The 24,175-nt window shown below is 43.2% G+C and overlaps 1 protein-coding gene across 1 annotated transcript; it reads right to left on the bottom strand.

The window, feature by feature from the left end:
* Window positions 1-1,585: 1,585 nt before the first annotated feature.
* On the bottom strand, window positions 1,586-23,890 carry LOC144155394 (peptidase M20 domain-containing protein 2-like). The gene is made up of 6 exons (XM_077686790.1): window positions 23,497-23,890; window positions 23,226-23,374; window positions 22,200-22,349; window positions 15,679-15,820; window positions 4,984-5,226; window positions 1,586-3,963 (listed from the first exon to the last, which is right to left on the bottom strand). The coding sequence occupies exons 1-6, from the start codon at window positions 23,711-23,713 to the stop codon at window positions 3,665-3,667; spliced, it is 1,200 nt and encodes a 399-aa protein (XP_077542916.1). The 5' UTR covers window positions 23,714-23,890; the 3' UTR covers window positions 1,586-3,664.
* Between the last annotated feature and the right edge of the window lie 285 nt (window positions 23,891-24,175).

The following is a 24,175-nucleotide window of genomic DNA, read 5'->3' as shown; positions in this document are numbered from 1 at the left end:
CTAAGATCAGGAGAAAGGCGTGAGGGGGGCAGACAAAGCAAGGGAAAAGCAGAGCACCGGTACTCACATCTGTGGTATCCAACATCTCGAACCAAAGCCCCCTTCCCTCGTCCCGCGCGCCCAGACCAGATTCCCGGGACCCCGACAAACAGGTCATGTGAGGTCATGTGCGCTGCCTCACGGCACCACCCCCGTGAGGCAGCACACGGCCGCCGAAAAAGAGAGAGGAACCCCCCCCCCCCCCCCCCCCCCCCCCCCTCCCCCCTCCCCTTGGCGGCGGGCTGCAAGGAATGAGGAACGCGCCGAGACTCCGGGTTTCCCACAAGCTGCACCTACGCTTTTTGGCATTTTGTTCAAGCCCCATAAATTCTCTCCCATTCAAGAAATTCTTCCAGAGAATTTGGTGTACAGCACATTTTTGAATGCTCTACAACTGTGTAATTGAACATTTTTGGCTAGATTTACTTGTTGGAAAGTTAATTAATTTATTATGAAGGTCGACCATGAAGACAAAATACAAGTTTAGTTCATCTGAAAGATTTTCACATACGCCAGCATAACAGTCAAGCAAATGTCAGCAGAAACTTCTAGCGGTTAATTTAAGCTATAAGAGCAGGCAAAAGTGGTGAATTGCCAGCCTCACTCGTACTGCCCTTACGAGTCTCAAGGAAGGGCTTGTGCGATCTGCAGTTGCCATTAAAAGCTACCGCCAAAAACACTGATTGTGTGATTGTAGTAATGACTCTGGTTTAATTTGATCATAAGTTCTAGTGTGTATAATACACATTGATTACCCTGTTTTTAGTACCCCGACAACGACATCACAGCTGCCAATGTGTAGCGAGAAATGTGAAAGTTGGTCAATATTAAAGACCGGAACGATCACTTTTCAGTAAAAAACAACATCCTCAGGAGCTGAAATATAGTTGAGTAAGTTATCAAAAGTTAGTTCCTTCAAATAAAACAATATTTTGTCCTCGTGGTTTTTCAAATTCATTTTTTAATGATTGAAAATGTAAAAGTGGGATTAGACAGTTTATGCAGGAATTAATTAATATTAATTACTTTGTTGCTGCATAAGTCAACATTTATAACTTCATTCTTTGGTCTAAGATACGTGAAATACTTGTACATGCACTTGCAGCAAAAGAAGACCAAAGTATGTGCCATTTCATTACGTGCTCAGTAAAAGTTGCAAGGTACCTGTATTTTACATTTGCATGTTTATATCTTTCTTACCATTGTTTTCAGAAAAAACCCTTAAAAAATATCAACCCCATTTAGCTATTCACTATTTTTGACATCATAAACCACAGTTGAAAAAAAAAAAAAGCATGGGGCGCTGATATTTGTTTTCATGGTCTCCACATGTATATAACAACTGCTGCTGCTATGAGTGGTATGTTTGCATTCTCTTCATTGTAATATACCAATACAAGCCAGGTTGTTTTCACACTTTAGCATTTCTTAAATGAACGCTCGTTTGGTACAAAAATTTGGGGCAGTTCTTTTGTAAATAGAGAATTTTGCTTATGCCATTACACCAGTCTACTGTAATAAAGGTTTCAAACACTGAAGCCACAAGCAACAGTAAAATTAACCCGTATATTTTTATTAAACTTCTCATGTACACAAAGTCATATGCAATCATTGTTTTTGCTTTTAAAGCACAGTGTGAAGTCAACAGCTTATACAAAGAGGAAAAACATGATAATAAAGTGAACATACTCTGTATATATTTAGGACCCCAATGATTTGGGACACTAGCGATTCCAACAATGCACTTAGCCACTTTATTGCATAGTACTGCTAAGGTCTTTTGTTCCTAGGCAAAATTGAACATTTCTGAAAATCTGCCACTTAGTGGTATTTATAAAAATCAGGCTAAGCCTAAATTTTTCCAGAAAATTAGCCATTAACAAAAATCCCCATGGTCACAAGATGAGGCATAGCCAAAATAAAATTCTCCTATTCCTTCCCCTCTAAAAAAAGAAAAACCTATATACATCAGAAGAATCGACATTTGGGTGAGTTCGTATTGGCTGAACATCTTGCGGGGCAGTGTAGAAAACAAATAGGTACACAAGGAAGGAATCACACAGGACGGCACTGAACTCGCAACTACTTATTTGAAAGGTAAACATGCGTATATAGTATGACCAACAACCATATCTCTCGACAATGGTGTCATGAACAAAAACAGCACACAAGACAAAGTGTGAGTTTGTGCGAGTTTAGTTTGCTGTGCGGCTTTGTGCGAGTTGTAGTTGTGAGTTGAGCACCGTCCTGTATTTGTTACCTGCGCTGCTCCTCAAGCTGATCACATAACGCTAATTGATGGTTCTTAACTTGTACCAACATTTTCAATGCAGAGAATTGTTTCACTTATAATAAAATTTTGTTCATTTTAAGCATACCAATTAAAACTCGGGAGTGGGATTTACTTGTGAATGCTTGAAGAGAATACTCCAGTGATTAAAGGGGCCATGACGACACAATGCAAGTTTGGTTCATTCGAAAGATAGCCTTATCAAAATAACACTGACACCACTTTTAATGCGAACTTCATTCAAATAAGCTACATAGTTAGGAAAAAAGAGAATGGTCATGCGACCCACTAGCTCATTTCCCACACTAGAACCTATGACGTATTATGGGCTGCGCGATTGGCTGAGGCTGGCAAAAGCAAACGCAACTTAGGCAGGCTTATAAGCTTGTAGAATGAGCTATTTGCGCTTAAAATAATGCATGTTCTTTTTGTAGCAGTAAAAATGGTGGGGTAAACAATGGAAGTTACACACGTAAACATAGAAGCACCAGTGCGTACTGCACACACTATGCTCGTTATAGCTGCACAGCAGTTGGGCGCTTTGGGGTTGTCTCACACGACACTGGCCAATTGGCATAAGCGATATTGTCTTACAAGACCCTGTTTGTCAAGCATGCCCAATGTAATGATTACTATCAACCATAACAAAAATAAGCCAAGTACAAATGCAGTCAAAAACAAAGCGAGTGCGGACAGCGGGCCTGAGCGGTATTGTGGCACCATCTACAGAATGCATGGTAAACGAAGCAACGAAAGACTTTTCGCCGTCCGCTGCAGCCCTAGGCAACATTCACTTCAAATACCTGCCCTGGATACACCATCTCTGATGTCATGAAACATACGATTTAGTGTGAGAATTAAAATTTTGGCTCAAATTGTGTAATTTCTCAGTGAATAAAGCATCGTTTACTGCCGGACAAGCGCTGGGGGCACTATAAAACACCTAACCTTTTGAATGAAACAAAATTGTATTTTGTCTCTTCATGGCCCCTTTAATTATGTAAAAAGTGGAGTGGCACTTAGCCACCACACGAAAAAGGCAACAACTTGCCCAAAATGCTTGCATAGGTGGTATGAGTTTCAAAACCTCACACTATTACCAGTTCGTTGATAGTTATTGCTTGTATTACACCATATTGCATTCCAAAAGGCAGCAATGCTGATTTGTGTTTTCTCGCTTATAAAAGTAAAACAAACTTCTGAAGAATAAAGACAAAAAAATCTATTTTCCCCAGTTTGAGACTTTTAAAAATAGCACCTGACTTCTGCGCCCTGAATACAAAAAATAGAGCCCCAAAATACAACAGGCCCCTAAGAATTTCCCCGCAGCAGCAATCAGCTACAGTGTGACCGCTTCATGTCAGCAGCAAACTCTTCCTTTGCCTTTGGTAGAAGCGTGCCAGGATTGAGCAAAATGTCTAAGCATGCCAGCGCCATCGCCTTGGCAGCCACTAGTGTTGGTGGTTGAGCACTCGGGTGGCCTGCAGCGTCCGCGAATTCCTTGGTGTGGTTTGGCCCAGCAGAATTGATGCGGAAGATGGGATGGATGCTGGGTACAGTGTGGCACACATCCCCCATGTCGGACGAAGCAACAAAACGGTTAGCACCAGGCTTCTCATCGTCGAATTCAACTCCTGCCAAGAGAGCACAGAATAAAAATTACCACACAGAATTGGCTTTGCAACCATACCACCATCTGAAAGTCAGCTTAGGTCAATAAGCTTTCTGTTCAAGACAGTAGTGCACACAACTTGGCGCTATCTACCAGTGACACAAATTACTTAAATTAAAACAACAAAACTTACTATGGCGGTCAACCTGTTTTCTGCACAGGCAGGAAATCGTACAAATAAGTTGTGACATGTTGAAGCATCCATTTGTGTTTGTTTCTATTATGTGTAGAAATTTGCAAACAAAATTTTACCCAAAATTTCAGGCCCTGTTGCACATAAATTAACTATTTAGATTTGTTGAGACATAGGCATGTTGCCATTACTTCTGCTAAACACCAGTTTCTTAGCTAAACCTCACTTGCGCTAAGGTGCCCTCGAATATATGCAAGCAACTGGAGATGAGGCTTTGTACTTGAGTGTTTCCTTTGTCACAGGGCGATTTCACATCCTGTGATTCTGCACACCTAAATGCAACCATGTTCCATTTATTGCTTGTAGGTAATGCAAAAAGGGGGGAAAAAATGTATATCTTTGTACATATGACACCTGTGGCTTCCTGCTAAATATTTGGAGCTTTTTGGTTGGTTTATGTCCCCGATGAGAACTAACAGTTGCCCCTCTCTCACTTTTATACCATAACATTGCTAGAAAAAACCAACTACTGCACAATCAAGCTGACTTTTGTGCTTTTCTGTTAAAGAAGGGTTCCACAGTTTGTTTTTCTTTCTGCAGCAGGTTCTTGATACAGCCACTATATTAACCCCTTCAGCTCATAAAACACATAGTAGTTGCAATACTATTTTATAGCATTAAGATAACATTCACAGAGTCAAAGATTCTTTCCAAACCTGATTAACAATGTTTCCAACCAAGAATTTCCAGTTTTGGCAGTGACTTCAGCTATACTTGTACTACAGCCCAAGGAGAAATGTCTGAGCAGGCCAACGCCTTTAGGACATACATAAAGCATGCCTAACATACCTAAAGCTTCAGCATGCTTCCTATAGAGCCCCGCAACCACGGAGTTGGTCACAACCGGCTTGAAGCTGAATGAGCGTGTCACTTCCGCAGTGCAGCCCGTCGCTTCAGCACCAGAAGTGATACAAGACATGACCTTCTTGCGCAGTTCCTCCATCTTGGCCACAGTAGGAGCACGGTATAAAATGTCCATGGAGGAGTACTCGGGGATGATATTAACTGCTGAACCTCCATTGGTAAATATGGCTGCATGCAAGAAAAAAATATGCATCAACAAATTTATTCACTTAAACATACCATTGTCCCTCACTTGGGGGTCATTAAAAAGAGAGATTACTTCAGGTATAAAAAGTCACATCAAAGGAACTTTCAATTGGGAACATCAAACTTCACCAAACAGAAACAGCAAATGAATTTCAAAGACCATAACTATCGAGAAAAGTTCCAAATGCTTTAACATCAGGGCATTCAGCAACTGTAACATGAAACGAGTGCAAACACTAAAATAAGTACGAAAAACGGCACATAATTTATATTTACCACATGGTCCTCACTTGTTCGTCATTTAAATCAAAATGTGACAACTGGCCAACTGCAGCAAAATTTCACCTTGACCAAATTTACTGTGAACATGCAATAGGTACCACGACCGAAGTGACTGGGGCATGACTGGTGGCTCCGTGAAATGCCTTGTTAATCAGTCAGGAGTGTTTAAAATAGCTCCTTAGCACAAGACACTACACCTGTTGCCATGCAGTCACAGAGTCAGTCAAGGTTTGCCCAGCACGCTTCTCCCAGCCCTGCCACACACACGTGCTTAGATTGCACGCATGCTTCCACCCAAGAGGCTAGCCAGCCAGGCTTGCTTACGTCGCTCGCTCAACCGGCTGTGCTGTCAAGTCCGCCTGGCATGAACGGTTGCCCCTCTCTCAATTTTGATTTCAAAATCACAGATTTTTGCTAGTCGCTTGTAGCATGCATGCACCTTATTTAAGCATCTTATTTTGTAACTCCTCATCTTTTTAAGCAGACTATACTTTGCAACACCACATCTTGATTGATTGTAGGGTTTAACGCGCCGACGCAATGCAGGCGATGAGGCGCGCCGTAGTGGAGGGCTCCGGATTAATTTTGACCACCTGGGGATCTTTAATGTGCACCGAAATCTCGTACACACGGGCATTTTTGCTTTTCGCCTCCATCAGAAAAGCGACCGCCGCGGCCGGGAATCGAACCCGCGACCTCGTGCTCAGTAGCGCAACGCCTTAGCCACTGAGCCACCGCGGCGGGTCAACACCACATCTTGTGAATCAGACAAAGTCTTAGATATGTCTAACACCTCTGCGTTCTTGCGATGCAATGTGGGGGGAAAGTAAAGACTAAAATTTCTGTCAGAGTGAACAGGCTCGCTCCAACCTTTGAGTTCACCCTAAAAGGCACCATGAAGGCAACATTAAACTTCACTTCTTTCAAAAGATTGCATTGTCAAACCTGCCGATTTCAATGAACACTGCATGCAATTAGGTGCAATAACTAGGAAAACATCAGAAAGGATGGTGACGCCCCGGCAGATTTCTTCGCTCCTCCAGCCAATCGCCAATTAAAGAGGACTTTGGGCTGCTAAACACACTGTCGTTGAAATTCAGAATAGTACTGCCCTCTAGCAATAAAGCAATTAAGAAATTGCTAAGGATTTGTAACTCGTGCCCCAACATCAGCCTAAAGCCTCAGCAGCCAAGGAGGTAGTTCCACCAACCACGCCTTTGAGTGCCTTTGATCGCCTGCCGATAACGTGCACCGGCATTCACCGCTACCACCAATGAGTTTTCTCACAGTGCACCGGTGACGTGCGGCTAAACGGCTAGAGGAAACGTGCTTTTGGGGAATGTCTCTTTTCTCCCTGTTGTAGTGCCGACTTCAAACCTGTGCTTTTCCAATGGTAATAACGTGGTCGCTGTTACACTTCCCTGGTCAACACTATCTAGATAAGAAAGCCCAGCTGCCTATTGTCATAGTCCCCGAGTCTCTGGTTTTCTGATGCGCAAAGTTGTTCTTTTCTAAAAACAGGTAATGTTCCTTTTTGTTTCTATAAGGTACATAAAAAACAATGAATTTGTCTAGCTTCATGCTCCTAGACATTTAAATAAAGCTTTCTTGACAACAAGGCATTTCCACTGCGACCCTTGCGAAGCTATAGTGGACAGACTGACCGAGCATATTTGCTACCATGCACTTGCACCAATTTTGTTCTCAACTTTTTTAATACGGTTATTTAGGCATAAAACCCCCTTCATAGAACCCATTTTGAATATTCTTGTGTGTGCATGTGAAGACATTTGCAGCGGAAGGGCTGTTTAAAAATAAAATTCATGCGTTGTTAGTACTGGGAAAGGAAACAGCAATTAAGTGCAAAGCGGAGATTTTGCTACCACGCCATGAAGGCATGCTGATGAGGGCTTAAAAATCTGTAGCAGGGTGGCGAGTTGGCGAGTTGGGGAGGAGGATTCTGTGTATGTATAAGTAGTTACGTCTTTTCCAATAAATCGAGTTGAAAGTCAGCGCTAGTCCTGTTCACTTCTTTCTTGTTTGTGTCCCTTTTAGTTCGCGCTGTTCCTCAAGATGCTTAACAATCTGGCTGATTTTTTTATGCCTTGCGCTGCCATCTTCACTGAATTTCCTTCCTAAAACTGCCATGAACATCCATGGAACTGCCATTTATGTATCTTCTTCAAAGAGAAATGCATTTGATTTCAGCTGGTCAGAAGACATACCCTCTTTACATTAATACTGAAGCACTTGTGGTGGAGATCACCACATAAATTTAAAGTTGCCCCCATATGAAATATAGTATCACCAGTAAAACTAAAAGCAGGTACAGCTTCTGTGTGTTTTATGCCATAAAAAAATTTTGCAAACCAATTTAAATGAGCTTTTTATTTTTCTACAGGCTTGTTACTGAGGCATACTTGAGAAATCGTAAATTTCAGTTTTCTTATTGGAGTTCACTAAATATTCGCTTCAATACGCAACTACAGTAATCCTCCGTCATAACAAAATCACTGTACCTGAAATATCGCTTTATTCGAAATTTCTTCCATTCCCAACTCAAACGCATGCATTTTAGGCTGCATTACTCGAAGCGCACGAAGAGCTTGACCCACTTAGAGTGAACTGGCGAGCGGCGGCGACCCAGCGGCGAGTCAGGTTGTCAACATGGTGGGTCAATGCAATGGTGTTTCCTTGGCAACTTTCTCGAGCCAGTCATGTTCGATTCGCGCCATCCGACTTTAGACAAAGTCTAAATGCATGGTAGGGTCACTAAATTTTGTTCCTAGACATTGGTCAATGGCGTGGACGTAATGATACGCGAACACCAACACTTGAACCTTAGAATTACCAGTGTCGTCGACAACGGGGCGCCGAAAAACTCGTTTTGCAAACTAGACGGCTGCACACCTCATTAAAACATTGCCCAGTGATCATGCAAGGCCCCTAGTGCAAAACCGGTGAGTTTCATGATTGCGCTGTGTACCCACAATGAGCAGTAAATAGTTTTTTGAGCTCAACAAACACAACCTCAGACTCAAGCCACAGCATTTGCGGCGCTTTCCAGAGCGAAGCTCTCGTAGCGTGCCGTGATGCCCACGTGCCCTGTATAAAAGTGGCCACTGCTTTCTTCTCCTCCTTCGCTCTCCAGTCTGCGAGGCGTTCAGACGCCAGTCACTGCTCTCGCTCGCCTTCATGTCAACTCCTCGCCGCCTTGCTGCCAGTTTCAATGTTGCTGCTCCTGCAAAGCTCCTCCTTCGCTGCCTGCTGCATTCAGTCACTTAGGCGCCGACAGCATGTGCCTTTGTATCCGTGCTGCAGGCCATATGATTGTGTGTTACTCGGAGTGCTTCGCTAGATGTGCCTCGAGTGCGCTTTTGTGGTCTACAGTGATAAATGACATCGCCAGGCTCCGGGCAAAAGTGTCTGACTTTTGAGCAAAAACTTCTGCTGATAAAAGAAGTGGAAAAAGGCGGCCAGAAGAAAACTGACACCGCGAAGAAATTCGGCATACCGCTGTCCACCTTGTCAACTGTATTGAAAAACAAGGAAGCTGTGCTGGATGACTAAGGTATAAGCTTGGGCGTGTTGGTATAGCATTCTCAGAACAGCACAAAGGGACGAGGACGAGGCGTAGACAGGACACAGCGCAGACTGTCCCGCAGACTGTCCCTGCGCTGTGTCCCGTCTACACCTCGTCCTCGTCCCTTTGCGCTGTTCCGAGAGTGTGCTGGATGGCTTTGAAAAGAGCTTCTTGGTGAAGAGAAAGAGGAATCATGATTTGAAACACCCCAAATACCCCAAGTGCACTTCTACAGTGGCTGAAGAATGCCAGGAGTGCAAATCTCCCCGTCGATGGACCTGCACTTACTGCAAAAGCCGAAGCTCTCGCCAACCAAATGGGTCATAATGATTTCAAATGCAGCAAAGGCTGGCTTGAGCGGTTCACGAGACGACACAGTGTGACCTCGAATTCCATCGTTGGCGAAAGCGCAGCCGTGAACCGTGGCACTGTAGACATATGGTGCCAACATTGGCTCCAGGCTCTACATGAAAAGTACGAAGACAAAGACATCTACAACCTAGACGAGACTGCATTTTTCTTCAAGATGCTACCGAAGCGCACGTTCACTACCACTGGCGGATCCTCATCCAGAGGAAAACAGAGCAAACAGTGCGTCATGGTGCTGTTTAGTGCCAATGCAACAGGCGAGGACAAGCTTCCCGTGTTGATACTGAGGAAGGCAGAGAAGCCACAGTGCTTCTGAAATGCTCCAACAACTGCCTCTATAGAAGTAACAAGCAAGCATGGATGACTGCTGCTATTTTTGAAGACTATTTTTGATGTGCCTCTTATGGATAGACGGTTTGACGCAACGAATCGGCAAGAGCTTTCCATAATTACAATTGTCCGAGCCACAGGAAGATTGATAACCTCAAGACAATTGCTTCAGAATCACGGTACTGCAACCGATGGATCAGGGCATCATTGAAACCACTCGAAAGCTGTACCGCAAGGCTCTTTTGCAGTGCATGCTCACAGCATATGACGCCAGCAAGAGAAAGAACATTGATTTGCTTGGTGCAGTCCATTTGCTGAACTTTTCATGCAAAGAACTCACACCTTCGAAGGCCGCCAACTGCTTTGCACACGCCAGCATTTCTCACACCGCACCTGATGATGACTAGCCTGATGATGACCAGACTTTCAGCGATCTGTACAAGGCTGTTCATAAAGTTGCTGGCCAAGAGGTAGAAGGTGACTTCAAGAAATTTGCGTTGGCTGACGATGTGGCTCCCATAGTCGCCCCAGCGACAGATGCGGAGATAATTGACACTCTTGTTGGTGGCCCCAACGAGGATGAAGAGCCACATGAAGCGCCATCTATGGTGCAGACGCTGGAGTACCTACGCCTGCTGCAAAATAAAGTTGAATGCATCGGCGGTAACCACAGCCTCATGCAATGCTCAAGGGGGCACGTCACCGCGAGGAACGCAGACATGAGAGCGCCTTTCTTGACGCAGGTCGTCCTGCTTGCGAGCATCACGTCGAGTCTCCGGATTTTCACCGCCGCCCCCCTGGACCCCCACGACTGTCCCGAGCAGACCCACCATACCCCGGCTGGCGACATACCAACGCGCCCTGCTGAACAACTGCCGGCCCCCGTCGCAGCCTGTTCTTCCCTCCTTCTCCCGAGAACAATCACCGGCCCGGGCACTCCTCCATGCCTACTTAAGAAGCTCTCGCACCGGAGTCAGTCGGGGCACGTCACCGCGAGGAACGCAGACATGAGAGCGCCTTTCTTGACGCAGGTTAGTGACCCACAGCACGCTGCTTATTGTGTTCGTTCTGACGACCCTTTCTTTCTCGCGGTGTCGTGCCCCCCCGACATGCTCGAGTCCTGGCGAAAATTTCTGTACCAGTTGTGCTCTGCTACTACAAATGCTTACCTTGTATATTTTATGCTTTTACTCTCGGGGGATGTTGAATTGAACCCCGGACCTTCTCCCGTAACGCTTGAAACTAAGATGGCCGAAACACTTGCTTCTATCCTTGAAAGTATGGGCAAGCTTGAAGCAGGGCAGGATGCTATTTTAACTGAACTGAAAGGTCTGAAGGAGAGGCAAGATGCGACCGATAGCGAGCTCAAGCGCCTGGCCGAACGGCTGGGAACACTGGAGAATAAAGTTGCGTCGCAGTGCACCACGACATCTTCTACACCTTGCGACACTTTAAGCAGCTTAAATGACAGATTAACAACTATCACAGCAAGGTGTGATGATGCGGAAAACAGGGCTCGGCGGTGTAACTTATTGTTTTATGGTATTGAGGATGACCCCAAGGAGGACTGGCCTGGCTCTGAGCAGAAAATAGTCAACTTCTGCTCAGATAAGCTTAAAGCTACCGCCGACACCCTTAAGTTTGATCGCGTGCATAGGTTGGGAGGGTTTGCTCCCGATAAATGCCGACCCATAATTGCGAAGTTCTGCTTCTTCAAGGACAAACAAACCATTCTAGGTTCGGCGCACAGGCTTAAGGGGTCGACTTTTTCGATTGGTGAAGATTTCGCCTTCTCAACCCGACTAGCCAGAAAAAAACTAATAGCTTTCGCCAGAGAAGAAAATAAGACATTTAAGCTATCGGTGGATAGAATGCGCATGGACAATAAAACATACACATATGACCCCGTAACTGATACTGTTATCGCTTCTAACATATAGCAAAGGACAGGCGTCCACCCTTTGCGACCAAAGAACCACTCAACTAAAGAATTGCCGTCGTTATCGGTTACGTACACTAACATTCGAAGCTTACTTCCTAAACGCGACCAGTTATGCTCTTACTTGGACGACAGTAATAGCGACATCTTGGTGCTAACTGAAACTTGGTTACATTCTGACATTAGTGATAGCGAACTTTTTAACGAAAAGAGGAACTACAGCGTTTACAGATACGATAGAACACACAGGAGGGGTGGTGGTGTTCTGCTCGCAGTTAGAAACGGGATAACGTCGTTTTCCGTTGAAACGAATGCTTCGGTTGAAATAACTTGGGCTGCATGCGTGACAGCATCCGCTAAGGTCTTAATAGGCGCCTGCTACCGTCCACCTGACTCCGATCCATCCTTCTTGAAGGAACTGCGTGAAAGTATATCTTGTGCCTTGAAACAATGCCCTGCTGATATAGTCTACCTTTTCGGGGACTTTAATTTCCCTCTCATTGATTGGTCGCTCCTCTCAGCTCCGTGTAGCACTTCAACCGAATTCATTAACTTAACTCTAGACTTCAACCTTGTTCAAGTTATAGACGAACACACTCGAGGGTCTAACATCTTAGATCTTGTATTAACCACTGCACCGGAAAGCATAGGATCCGTATCATACATCGATGGGCTCAGCGATCATAAGCTCCTTCAGTTTACATTTAACACTCCTTTAAAATTTCCCGGTGCCATCATTAAAAAAATACGCGATTATAACAAAGGTAATTACAGGGAAATGAACGCAGAATTGGAGGAATTCTTCAATGAATCCTTTCTACCCTCATTCAGTTCCCGGTCTGTGGATGACAGCTGGGTGCTCTTCAAGAACAAGATAGCCGAACTGGTCGACAAACACGTGCCTTTAATAACAATAAAAAATGATCAATCTAATCCGTGGTTCAACAGACAACTCAGAAACATGCGAAACAAAAAGAAACGATTGTATAAGAGTGCTAAATCTACTTCCAGTGCGTCGTCATGGGCCAAATATAAGGAATTTCTGAGAACTTTTAACTCTGCAGTACACAGTGCCAAACAAAAATACTTTTCTGAGGATTTACCTTCGCTGTTAAAAAATAACCCCAGAAAGTTTTGGAAGACAATTTCAAACAATCGTTCTAATAATGACATTGTAATACATGGTGACAACGGTGTTCCCCTTCAGGAACATGCGTGTACGCATGCATTCAACCATTTCTTCTCGTCGGTATTCACCCAGGAAGATCATTCCACCATACCCATGGTTCCCGAATACGATTACAGATATATGCAGCCAATTAATATTACTCCTGAAGGCATCGCTTCCCTAATTGGCAGTCTTAAAGTTTCCACTTCATCTGGTGTCGATAACATCAATTCAAAAATATTAAAGAACACTGTGCACATCTCTAGTCAAATTCTGTTCCATATTTTCAGTAAATCATTGACATCAGGTCTGTTACCTGCCGACTGGAAAATCGCCAAGGTTGTTCCCATTTTCAAATCCAATAACAAACATGCACCCGAAAATTATCGCCCGATTTCTTTGACGTGCATATGCTGTAAACTACTTGAGCACATTATTGCATCTAACGTGTATAAACACCTCGAATCCAACAACTTTTTTTTCGTCCATCAGCATGGTTTCAGAAAAGGCCTGTCATGTGATACACAACTGCTGGAATTTACAACCGACCTACACTCTAACATGAATGCTAACCAACAAACAGACTGCATTTTCCTTGATTTTTCAAAAGCGTTCGACCGTGTTGCTCATTCCCGCCTCATTACAAAACTATCAGCCCTTTGCCTGGATTCTTTAACTTTATCATGGATTCGGAACTTTCTGTCTATGCGCCAACAATTTACCGTGGTCAACAACTTTTCTTCACACCTCACTGATGTTACTTCTGGAGTTCCCCAGGGGAGCGTCCTGGGCCCGTTACTGTTCCTGATCTACATAAATGACTTGCCCCTCAACATCTCATCACGGATACGACTCTTTGCTGACGATTGTATTATATATCGTACGATTACTAGCCTTAACGACCACCTTTCCTTACAAAATGACTTAAACATAATCTACAAGTGGTGTAATACATGGCAAATGTCACTTAATTTGAGTAAATGCAAAGTAATGTCTTTTAGTCGGAAACACGATAATTCAGATTTTCTTTATTCCATCAACCACAGTGCAGTTTCGCAAGCCGCTTCCTATAAATATCTTGGTGTTCATCTAACACCTAATCTCTCTTGGAGTACCCACATTTCCGCCATCTGCGCAAAGGCTTCTAAATCGCTCGGTTATCTGCGACGAAATTTACGATGCGCACCAGCCCTTGTCCGCAAACATGCGTATCTAACCTTTATTCGTTCACAGCTAGAATTCGCGTCGGCGATCTGGTCCCCTCACCAAAACTACCTAATCGTCCAGCTGGAATCTATTCAAAACAGAGCCGCCAGATTTATTACACGCAAGTACGACCGTCATATTAGCGTTACCCAAATCAAACAAGAGTTATCACTTCAGCCGCTAGATACCCGTCACACTATCGCGCTATTATGCCTTTTTCATAAATACATAGTTCGCGTCACACCTAACCCACTTCCTCTTAACGTCCCAGTACGTACGTCACGCCGCCTTCATAATAGTCATAGTTTCACGCGAATTTTTGGCAAGACGCTTGCTTTCAATTCATCTGCATTGCCTCGAGCAATCATGCACTGGAATGATCTTCCTGACCAAATTGCATCCATACTTAGTCAAGATGGCTTTAGCGATAATCTGCACCGACATTTTTCTAGTAATTGTGTAATGATGAATTGCTAGAATAATATTGTTACTGTTTATGGGTGTTTCCCCCTTGTATTTGTGTTTATGTGATGTTTTTTATTCCACAAAAACCCTGTGCGTTTGTGATCATTGTCTGTTAGAAACGTGTATGACGTGTTTCATTTACGTCTGTAAGCCGATTACCCAAACTCTATATTGTGTACTTGTCTTTTCTTCTTTTTCCCCACTATTTTTTTTGGTGTTCTTTCAAAAATGTAACCCCCCTTACTCAATGCTCTTCAATGGGCCTGTAAGGTATAATAAATAAATAAATAAATAAAAATGAAGCAGGGGTTGTCCATACTCAGCAAGAACTTGAAACAGCCAAAGCTCACTGCTTTTTTGCACCTGAATAAAGTTTTGCTTCACTGAATACACCGTGTTTTGATTCCTCGCAGTTGTGGCGCAATTGAAGCTCAACTGCTTTAGCTTTTCTCGAGTGGTCGCTAATATTGAAATACTGCTTATAACAAAATTTTTCCACGTACCGCTGACTTCGTTATAACAATTAGGATTACTGTATTTGAAAAAATTCATTATTCGCTTCGTATTTGCTTCAAAAGCAAAAAGCTCTATTTGCATGTATTTGCTTAATGTATTCAGAGATGAAAGCAGTAACATTGTACACAACTTGGACGAGATAATAAAATTAGCAGAAATATTTTATGCCGAGTAGTAAGTTCGCAACATTTGGCCAGGAGAGAGCACTGTAAGGAATAGGTGACGTGTTTGGCAAAGTCCAAATAGCCACTAGAAACAAGGTAGATGATGATGTACATGTTGTTTTCATGGGTCTCTTCATTCTCTGTATATACTTCAGCTCTGGAACACACACATTTTTCAAAATGCTTCATTGGTAATTGAGATCCGCACTACTGCTGCAGTCAGCTGCACCAGAATCACGCTCAAGCGAAAGCTCTTTCTTGCCCCCGCTTGCAAAGCCAAACAGATATTTAAGCAAACACATGTTTTACAAGTTGGTTCCAGCCCATAGAAAAATATTTTATGGAGAGGTAAATAGGGCATAAGCATAGTATAACAGGTTCCAGAAGTAACACAGGAGGGTTGAGCACTCGCCTCCTACACGGCAGTTTGGCCCAATGTGTTGTCTAAGGTACGAAAGGCCATTGTAGCACATGACTGCTGCATCCAAAGCATTGACACCTTCCCAAGGGGCACCCGATGAGTGTGCGGCCTTTCCATGGTATGCCACACTGATCTGCAAGAAGGCAACATCCCTTTTATTCTCTTATGAAATCAGGGGGCCCAGCATGCAGGCTGGCCCTTTTACCAGCCAATTACATTCAGTGTGCCAGGGTTCTCCCCTGTAAAAGTTTCTCAAACAAACATGTACCAAGAACGCCAAAGGCAGGGGAGTACGGCGACACATACCCTCAAAGTAATCTCCTCTGGTGCCTAGAGTAACTGATTCACTCATTTTATAAACGGCTTTTGCGTGCTGGGCTTGTTTGCAAAGCTTTGCAATTGTAAATTGTAAATTTCAGCTTTCGTGCTCCCAATGAAAAGTATTCACCGAGATTTTAATGCATTCCCTTTGATTTGAAATTATGTGCTTTCATACTACTTGAACAAGACCATTAAATGTCACTATTCGCACATGCCTACTTTTATTTGTTAGGTAGTGTTTGCAAAGAGCTTTTGATGAATGTTCTTCGATTAAATTCTATAAAATGACAGACATTTACCCCATTGAGTGTGCTTCCTTCTTTAGGAATTACGTAAATGATTAGGGCCTAGTTGTGAAAAACTATTGAGATAAGGCATCTGAAACAACTTGTGTGCGATTAGAACAATATTCAGTAAAGTCCTGAAAAAAAATTGTTTTTCTCACTAAGCACAAAAAAAGCCACGTCTGAAAGGGTTACAATAGAGAGGCTAAGAAATTGTCATAGTTTTTTTAGAGCTACCATAACAACAAAAGTACACAATTGTAAAAAACCTATTTATAAGGCTACCCACCCTAACTCTTATTGCTTGAAAGCCCAGTTTCTCGAATTGTGGTTTCACCAGGATTTCATATGTCCACAAAGACCAGAGTAGACAGTGAAGGCCCGTGTCACCCGTGTCAAAACCTGGCGCGACGCAAAATGTTGGTTTTGCCGTGCGGCACATGCTCTTTTTTGGCTTCACCACATAGCACGCTATACTAAACTGGCACAACACCACAGCTCTCAAAAAAAGTCGAATACTCAAAAGATGTTCACAAAAATACAGTAATCAATGGATGCAAAGGGCAAATTGCTTTAACACGTCACTCATCTACATTATCCACTGCACCCTCTCCTTTCTTCCATTGGGGATTCTCTTACTTTCACATGTTCAGAAGGGGTACCCAACACATACTGCTGAGAACGAATTCCTCAAGGAAAAACTGATAGGGATGTCACCTTTTGTTGGGGGCAGAAGGGATAAACATATCTATAATGTGTGCTATGCATGGGTAACACTAGACGAGTCAGTACAAAAGCAAAGTAACTTGCAACATTAAGGCGGCTAAAGTATGTGAAGGACTTCTTTTATCTTTAGCTGTGGCAGAAAAAATTAATAAAGTGGAGGACAAAGTTTCAGCAATGCTTCAAAATTGCGCACAAGCACATTCTTATCAGAGATCGACTGACTTGCTATGCTTGGTGTTATCTGACAGTGACTATAATTAAGCTGCTAATTTAAAAAAAACAATAGTTTAAGTAACTTTACAATGACCAAATTTAGACAGCATATTGTAACAAAGCTTTTCCCCGACCAGAAACATATCCACAGGGGCAAACTGCATACTTCTGGCCACACACGCCCCTTTATTGTGCACCAGTTTATTATTGTGCACCAGAGACCGATCCTTCTAACAATCTAGCATTCTTCCCACTGAACACTGGGCCCAATCATGCTTTTCAGCCCATCACACCAATGAAGCGTGACAGCTGGTCGCTTCGTTCACAGTCAACAAAGAGAAGCTATGTCAGGAGGCTCGCTATCAATGGAATGCGCTTGCTCATAGCATTGTCACCCTCAGCCACACAAACAGCATGCACATAAATTTGATGAAAGTGTCCATGCACATGTGCATGGAAAGATACAGTGCGCAATTCCAGCCCGCCAGCCACGTATTCTCACCATGCCAACATTTCCTTTCTTCAAAAAAGCATCATAAATGGTACAGCTATGGTAGCATGATTCTGCGGCTAGCTCAGAACCGAAATGAACACAATATCCTGGCCGGCCTAATCCGGGCTGTAAACTCGCAATGTTTCGGATTGGTCCAGTCCTGAGTGAAAATGCACTTGAAGGTCACATCACATATCACACAAAGCTTACCTGCGGCACTACTGCACTCATTAAAACAAAGTCGGCGTAAAACAGCGTAACTATCCCTGCCCAATTCACTACTTTGTAGCTGTTGGCAAGAAGGTATTGTCCCTTTCTCTCCATGATACACTGCTGGGAGCATGTGTGGCCTCAGCAGCAGAAATGGGCACTTCCTCCACGGCATTGTGCATTCACACAAACTGAAAGCGTAGCCGCATTTTGTACCACCTTACTAAAGCTGTCTCAGGGTTCGTACAGGCTTCAAAAGCAAAAATTCAAGGGTTTTCAAGGACTTTCAAGGACCAGAAAACATATTTTCAAGGTTCCCATCTAATGTTTTATCTGGGATTATTTAAACCTTTCCAACACAATGCAAAAGTTTTTTATTGCACAATACCTAAGCACATTAGTGCACATTTAGATAGGTGCTAACGGGTTCGTAAATGCTCCCCCAGCTTTATTTTTTTTATTTCATGGCTGGTATTTACAGGTTTTTCTTTTTTCTTTGTGTTTTTCTGAGGCTGTTTGATTTCAAAAATTAGTTCATGTTGTCTGCATCTCCTGTTTTGCCAGAAAGAGCATCAGCTGGAGCAAGTGTTGCTTCAAGGCAGGATGAACTATGTGCACGTCCACCATTTGCACGTAAAAGCAAACGTAGATGGAGTGTATGAGGCACAGACTAGATGGAAGATGCAAGATAGAGAACAGAAGCTGGCTTTCACTGGATTGTATCATGATATGGATTGGATTGACAAGTGCCTGCTCCCAATGTTGCCTTGTAATAATGAAAATCCACGAAACTTGTAATTTCACGCAATACACTGAAACTTGATTGTTACAATGTTTCTTTACATTTGTTAACACCTAAAATCCATGACAAACACTTTAAATTCTTGTGAAAAGGCAGCGCCATTGATTCTCTCCGGAAAAATCAAGGGTATTCAAGGACCATTTAAAAATTCCAGGGCTTTCCAGGCCTTGAAATTGACACTTCTAAATTCAAGGGTTTTCAAGGGTTTTCAAGGGCCTGTGCGAACCCTGTGTCTTCTGTGAAACACAAGAAAACGAAAACAGGTGTCAAAGAGCTTATGTGCGAGCCATACAAATAATTTTCTTTGGGTTGCATGGTCTCATTGACAATTGCGCAGGAAGTGTCTACCAAACAGCACACTGAAACAAGGGGAGGTCGGCAATCATTCACAAGAAGCCTCACACATGATCCATACAAAGCATTTTTTTTTTGGTGTGCCTTGCACGATCTCATAAGAAGAGTTTGCTGTTACTGGAGCCAGCTTTATCGCAACTTTCATTCTAACTGGACAAAATTCCACCTATTTTTTTCTCACAAGCAAAGACATTCCCCAAGTTTCCCACTCTTCAAATTCCTCGAGAGTTCCCAGTTTTCCCAGTTGGTATTTCTAGACAAAACCTTTTTTTTTTTGAAAACCAGTATATTAGCGAAACTATTTTTCCTATAATGCATACAGCTGGGCCAGCATCCTTGGATGAACAATGCTAATATGTGGGAGTTAAGTGTTAAGCTATTCTTTAAGCCGCACCAATGTTTCTTACTGGTAATCTTTGCAAAATTTGTGTTTGAGCAATAGCTCAAAGGTTAAATGACTTTGTTACAAATTAAAGATCACACCTTTAAAGCTATTTCGTATTTTGTTGGATGGCACGATGTTTGGTTTATTTAGAAATAAATAATAAAGGCTGGCATTTCTGTGTCTTGCTTTCCTTACATTCTCCCGTGACTCGAAAGAGCACATCACAAAACATGCACACAGAACTCTACAGAGTCAATGAAGCAAGGGCAGTGATGCCACCTAAGTGAAGGTGTAGAAAATACTCGCACAGTTCCTCGGCACGGTAACCAGTAACGCTGATGGCCAGAGTGGTCATATAACCAAATTGCATCAATCATGCCTGATTTTTACTGCCTGTTGTCACATATATAAATGACAGCAAAAAGGGACAATAGTTGTCATGTCCACCCATGTAGTAAATCTTTTAACCGTACTGGTACAAGACAAAAAATAACCTTTATCAAAACTAGAACAAAGCTTACTGCAGGTCGTAGTGAGATGGCCTGTTTAATTGACCACATTTAAAAGCCAAAGTTTGTGTTTTTAAACACGTACTTCACAGAAGTTCACACATACACGTATTTCACATTATCATGCCCCTGTATACTACTGTCTTGTTAACTTGCTTGTTTCTTCAGAAAAATGCTCCGAGAAGATCCCTCAATTCTGTTTTAACATCCCCGATCTGTGGAATAGGATGCGTTGTTGGGCTAATATTGGTTCAAATGCATTTTCGAAAGGTGGCGGCACTAAAGAAAACTACAAGCAGAGACCAGACAGGCACCCGTCACGATTTTCTGGACCATGATTTGTGACGTTAGAATCTTTAGCGACGGAAGTTGTACGAGTGGCAATACCTGCTTTAACACTTTTGGCATTTTCTGTGTTAATAAGCAACTTTACGGCACTGTACTACAAATATTGGCAAACTTTTGTTGGTTTTTGCCATCAATTTTTTTCTGCTTCAAATGCTTTGAATGACAGAACTTAGAGATGTCTGACAGCTATACAAATTCATAAAGCATGTCATTGTAAATGTGAGCATTAAAATAATAACAATTAAAAAAAAACCTTTGAGCTCAACTTTCTAACATACCTTTAATGTAACAAATTCCATTCTAATGGATTCAGTCGTTATATAAAAAAGTTGCTTTTATGCAACAATGCATTTCATTTTTCATCACGTGCAGAAGTTATGGTTGAGCCCAAGGGTCCTCTGATGCTATCCCACTGTAATACAAAGAGAGCTCTTTAACCTACTAGTGGAACAAACAATGATCAGAGTAACACTTAGAGATAGGAAACAAGCTTCCTGGATCAGAGAACAAACTAGAGTAGCAAATATGATAGTTCAAATGAAAAAAAAAAAAAAAAAAAAGAAATGGACTTGGGCTGGCCACGTAGTTAGGCAAAAGACTACCGGTGGACTACCAGGGTGACAGAGTGGACAACGAGAGACGGGTTTAGAAAAAGAGGAGGGCCAGTTGCTCGATGGAGGGATGAAATAAGGAATTTGGGAGGCAAAGAACGAACTCTAGTGGCACAGGACAGGGGCGGTTGGAGGGCAGTGGGAGAGAGGCCTTCGTCCTGCAGTGTACCTGGTGGGCTGTTGATGATGATGATGAAGAAGATACATATTATGAAGGGTCTAGTAGAGACAGCACCAGATCCGAAAATGTCACTCGGTGCATCTGTCTATCATCCCCCATTTGCAGCTGAGTCATCCTCCACCACAGTTCTAGGGAAGCTGGGGAGGGGTATCACTCAGATGGAAAAAATACAATTTAACATGTTCCAAATAATTTTTCACAGAGTTGAGAGTTGCCCCCCCCCCAAACCTGCAGAAAAACCATGACCTTTCAATTGTTATAGCATGTTTACGAGCAACCTCCTTGGTGAACATGTTTAACCAAACTCAGTCGGAAGATAGGAAGGACATGTAGTTTCAGACGGCAATTATAGGGACCACCTTCTCCCAGTTTAGGGACAAAGGCTATGTGGTAACTTGTTTGAGGTGACTTTTTTAGAGGATGGGATGTTGCTTACCTTAATGAGAAATTAAAATCTGACGGTTCACGTCTCGATGCTGCAGGGCGGTGATGCACACCATTGCGATAGGCCCCAGATAAATTTAGGGCGCTGGGAATTTTTTTATGCATTGAAATCTTATAAATACAGGCATCTTCAGGATTTTTCGCACCATCAGCAGTATAGCAAAACCTCACTGCAACAAATCTAAAGGAGAAGCCAAATTTACTATTGATACAACAAGGAATTACGATTACGCTCTTATAGACCTGATTTACAGCATGATGCAGCAGCGATGCAGTGAAGAGACTGCCATCAAAACAGTGATGGCAGCACAACTGTAGGCATTCTGATGACGGCGTTGGTAGCGGCTGCCATCAATACAGCAGCAGCAGCTGAATAGGTACACAGCTAGCAAACACCCAGTTTTCTCTACTTTACTTACTGACCTAACCCATTTATAACAGTATTTAAGTGCCACCAAAAGTCATTGTTATAATAAATAGTTGTTGCAGTCAGGGTGGGCAGGGCCTTTCATTTTTTTTCTATTATTTTTTATTTTAAAAGATCTTATTCTTCTGTGCATAATTTTCTTTTTCTGTACAGGCTTTACGATCACACACGTGGAAGAGGCGTAAAGCAAGCACACAGACTCACATGGCCAACACCAATAAACAGGGGAGCCAGTTCGTCGCTTCTGCTGGGGTGAACCATCATGGCGACATCCATGTCCTTAAACGCTCCTGCGTTGATCAGGTCAATTTTACCGCCTCCACTTTCTTCCGCTGGTGTCCCAAGTACAACAATCTGGAGGAACACATTTATAGATTTACATCCGGAGGAAGTTTATATTGCACTTTTGATACTCTACAAAGTTGTACAATGGCAGAAAAAAAAAAAGGAAGCATGAGTACGCAAGAAACACGGTACTAAATTCCACAGACCTTGGTACAGTTGCACGCACAACAGTGAAAATAATGTCTGCCATATGCTGAGGTGAAACAACAGTGAAATAACAGCAAAAGAGGATGCAAACTGTTTAAAAAGGTGTTTATTGAAAGAAATGTTAAGCTATGAATGCTCATGGCAAGAGAGAACCGCACAAGATTTAGCCATCACTTAAGGTGATCCCAGTTTCTAAATGCTCAAAGACCAAGAAAAGGTCACTTGTCTTGTGCTTGCCTTTGTTTTTCTGATGTTAGCTTAGTGCCAGCAAAGTCTCTCAATTTAAAACTGACTAGTCGCCTTTTAAGCTCTGGCTCAAAGACCAGCATGAGGTCTATAGATGTGCATTAACAGTTTGCCAGCAAATAACAATGCAGCCGGTACCGAATCCACTTTCATTCTGCTGCCTGCCTTACATACATGTACTCGTCGTTTTCCAATTAAAGTTTAGTTAGCAGTCAGCGAATTGTATGATTGTAGAAAAATAAAGCAATGGAGTCATTAAACCCAAATTTACAATTTTTTAAAAGTGCTGAAAGAAACGACGCTCTGCCTTTCGGACAACACAGTGAAACATATCCCAGAAAGCCCAGTTGCCACTCAAGCTTTTCTTTTCCTTGAAGTGAGAGGTGCCCTTCAGGAAACTGATGGTGAAAGCAGCGGACAGAGCACACAGCGGCACAAAAGTCAAAGAGAATGCAAAGGCGACCCTTGAGAGGGTCGCAGCGCGGGTGGTACCTTGCCCTCCAGCTTCGGATCGGACCGCAACGCTTCTTTCACGGCCACTCCGGCGGCAAACCCTGCTTCAGCTATTAAGTTGTGCCCGCAGGCATGGCCAATTACAGGCAGCGCATCGTATTCGCATATGACGCAAATCACGGGGCCACCTGTGTTGCACACACATACACACACACGGCAAAAACAACAGAGTTATGATCAGGAACCATCCAGCGACGCCGGCCACTGCCAAAGCATCACACGAACGAATGATAAGAGGAGGATCACAGACCTAGCCCGTTGGAGTATTCGGCTCTAAAGGCGGTGTCGACAAGGTATTTGCGCTGGACCTGGAAGCCTTCCTCCTCGAGTGCTCGCGACAGATAATCATGGGCTTTGACTTCTCGGTAGTAAAGCTCTGGATTCTTCCAAATTTCTTGACTCACGGAGTTCAGTTTCTCGCGGAGCCCATCAATGGCACTGACAACGATCTCGGACAACTTGGCCATCGTAGTGGTACGAAACGACTGTTTTGTGCGAACACCGCCTAGTAACTGTAACACACGCTTTGCACGCGGCACAACGGTCGTAAAGGGTCGAAAGGTATTTATTCCGGCAGCTGACCTTTGGATCGTCGTCTGCGCGAGTTTTCACGTGGATAAGTGCTGCATCTGCGAGACTTGCGAGCGTGGAGAAAGGCATACAATGACAATGATGATGATAAGAAATTTTCCCCTTTACATCAGGGTGGTAGTCAAGACTGGTCAAGATGATTTGGTTGCGCCCAACGTTACCTATCTAGTAACGTTGGGTTGCGCCAACCAAGACATGTGCGAAAGCAGCATACAGTCCTTCGTAAAAAGCTTTGTCCTCCGCTGGTCCTCTGTCCTCTGACGCCCACCTCTGCCGGTGTGGCCGTTTCATCCTATGTGGAGGCTTCAAGGGGTAACCTCCCTGTTCTGTGGGGTAAC

The sequence above is a fragment of the Haemaphysalis longicornis genome, unplaced genomic scaffold (genome assembly GCF_048455015.1).
Source record: "Haemaphysalis longicornis isolate Haplotype H1 unplaced genomic scaffold, Haemaphysalis longicornis Haplotype H1 scaffold_1, whole genome shotgun sequence".
NCBI classification, from domain to species: domain Eukaryota; kingdom Metazoa; phylum Arthropoda; class Arachnida; order Ixodida; family Ixodidae; genus Haemaphysalis; species Haemaphysalis longicornis.
This window is presented reverse-complemented; position numbering and strand designations above follow the sequence as displayed.

Coding starts and splice junctions, on each gene's coding strand:
- LOC144155394 (XM_077686790.1), bottom strand. CDS start 23,713: ATGGCCAAGTTGTCCGAGATCGTTGTCAGTGCCATTGATGGGCTCCGC. Junction 23,375..23,496: donor CGAATACTCCAACGGGCTAG/GTCTGTGATCCT, acceptor TGTGCAACACAG/GTGGCCCCGTGATTTGCGTC. Junction 3,964..4,983: donor GAAGCATGCTGAAGCTTTAG/GTATGTTAGGCA, acceptor CTCTCTTGGCAG/GAGTTGAATTCGACGATGAG.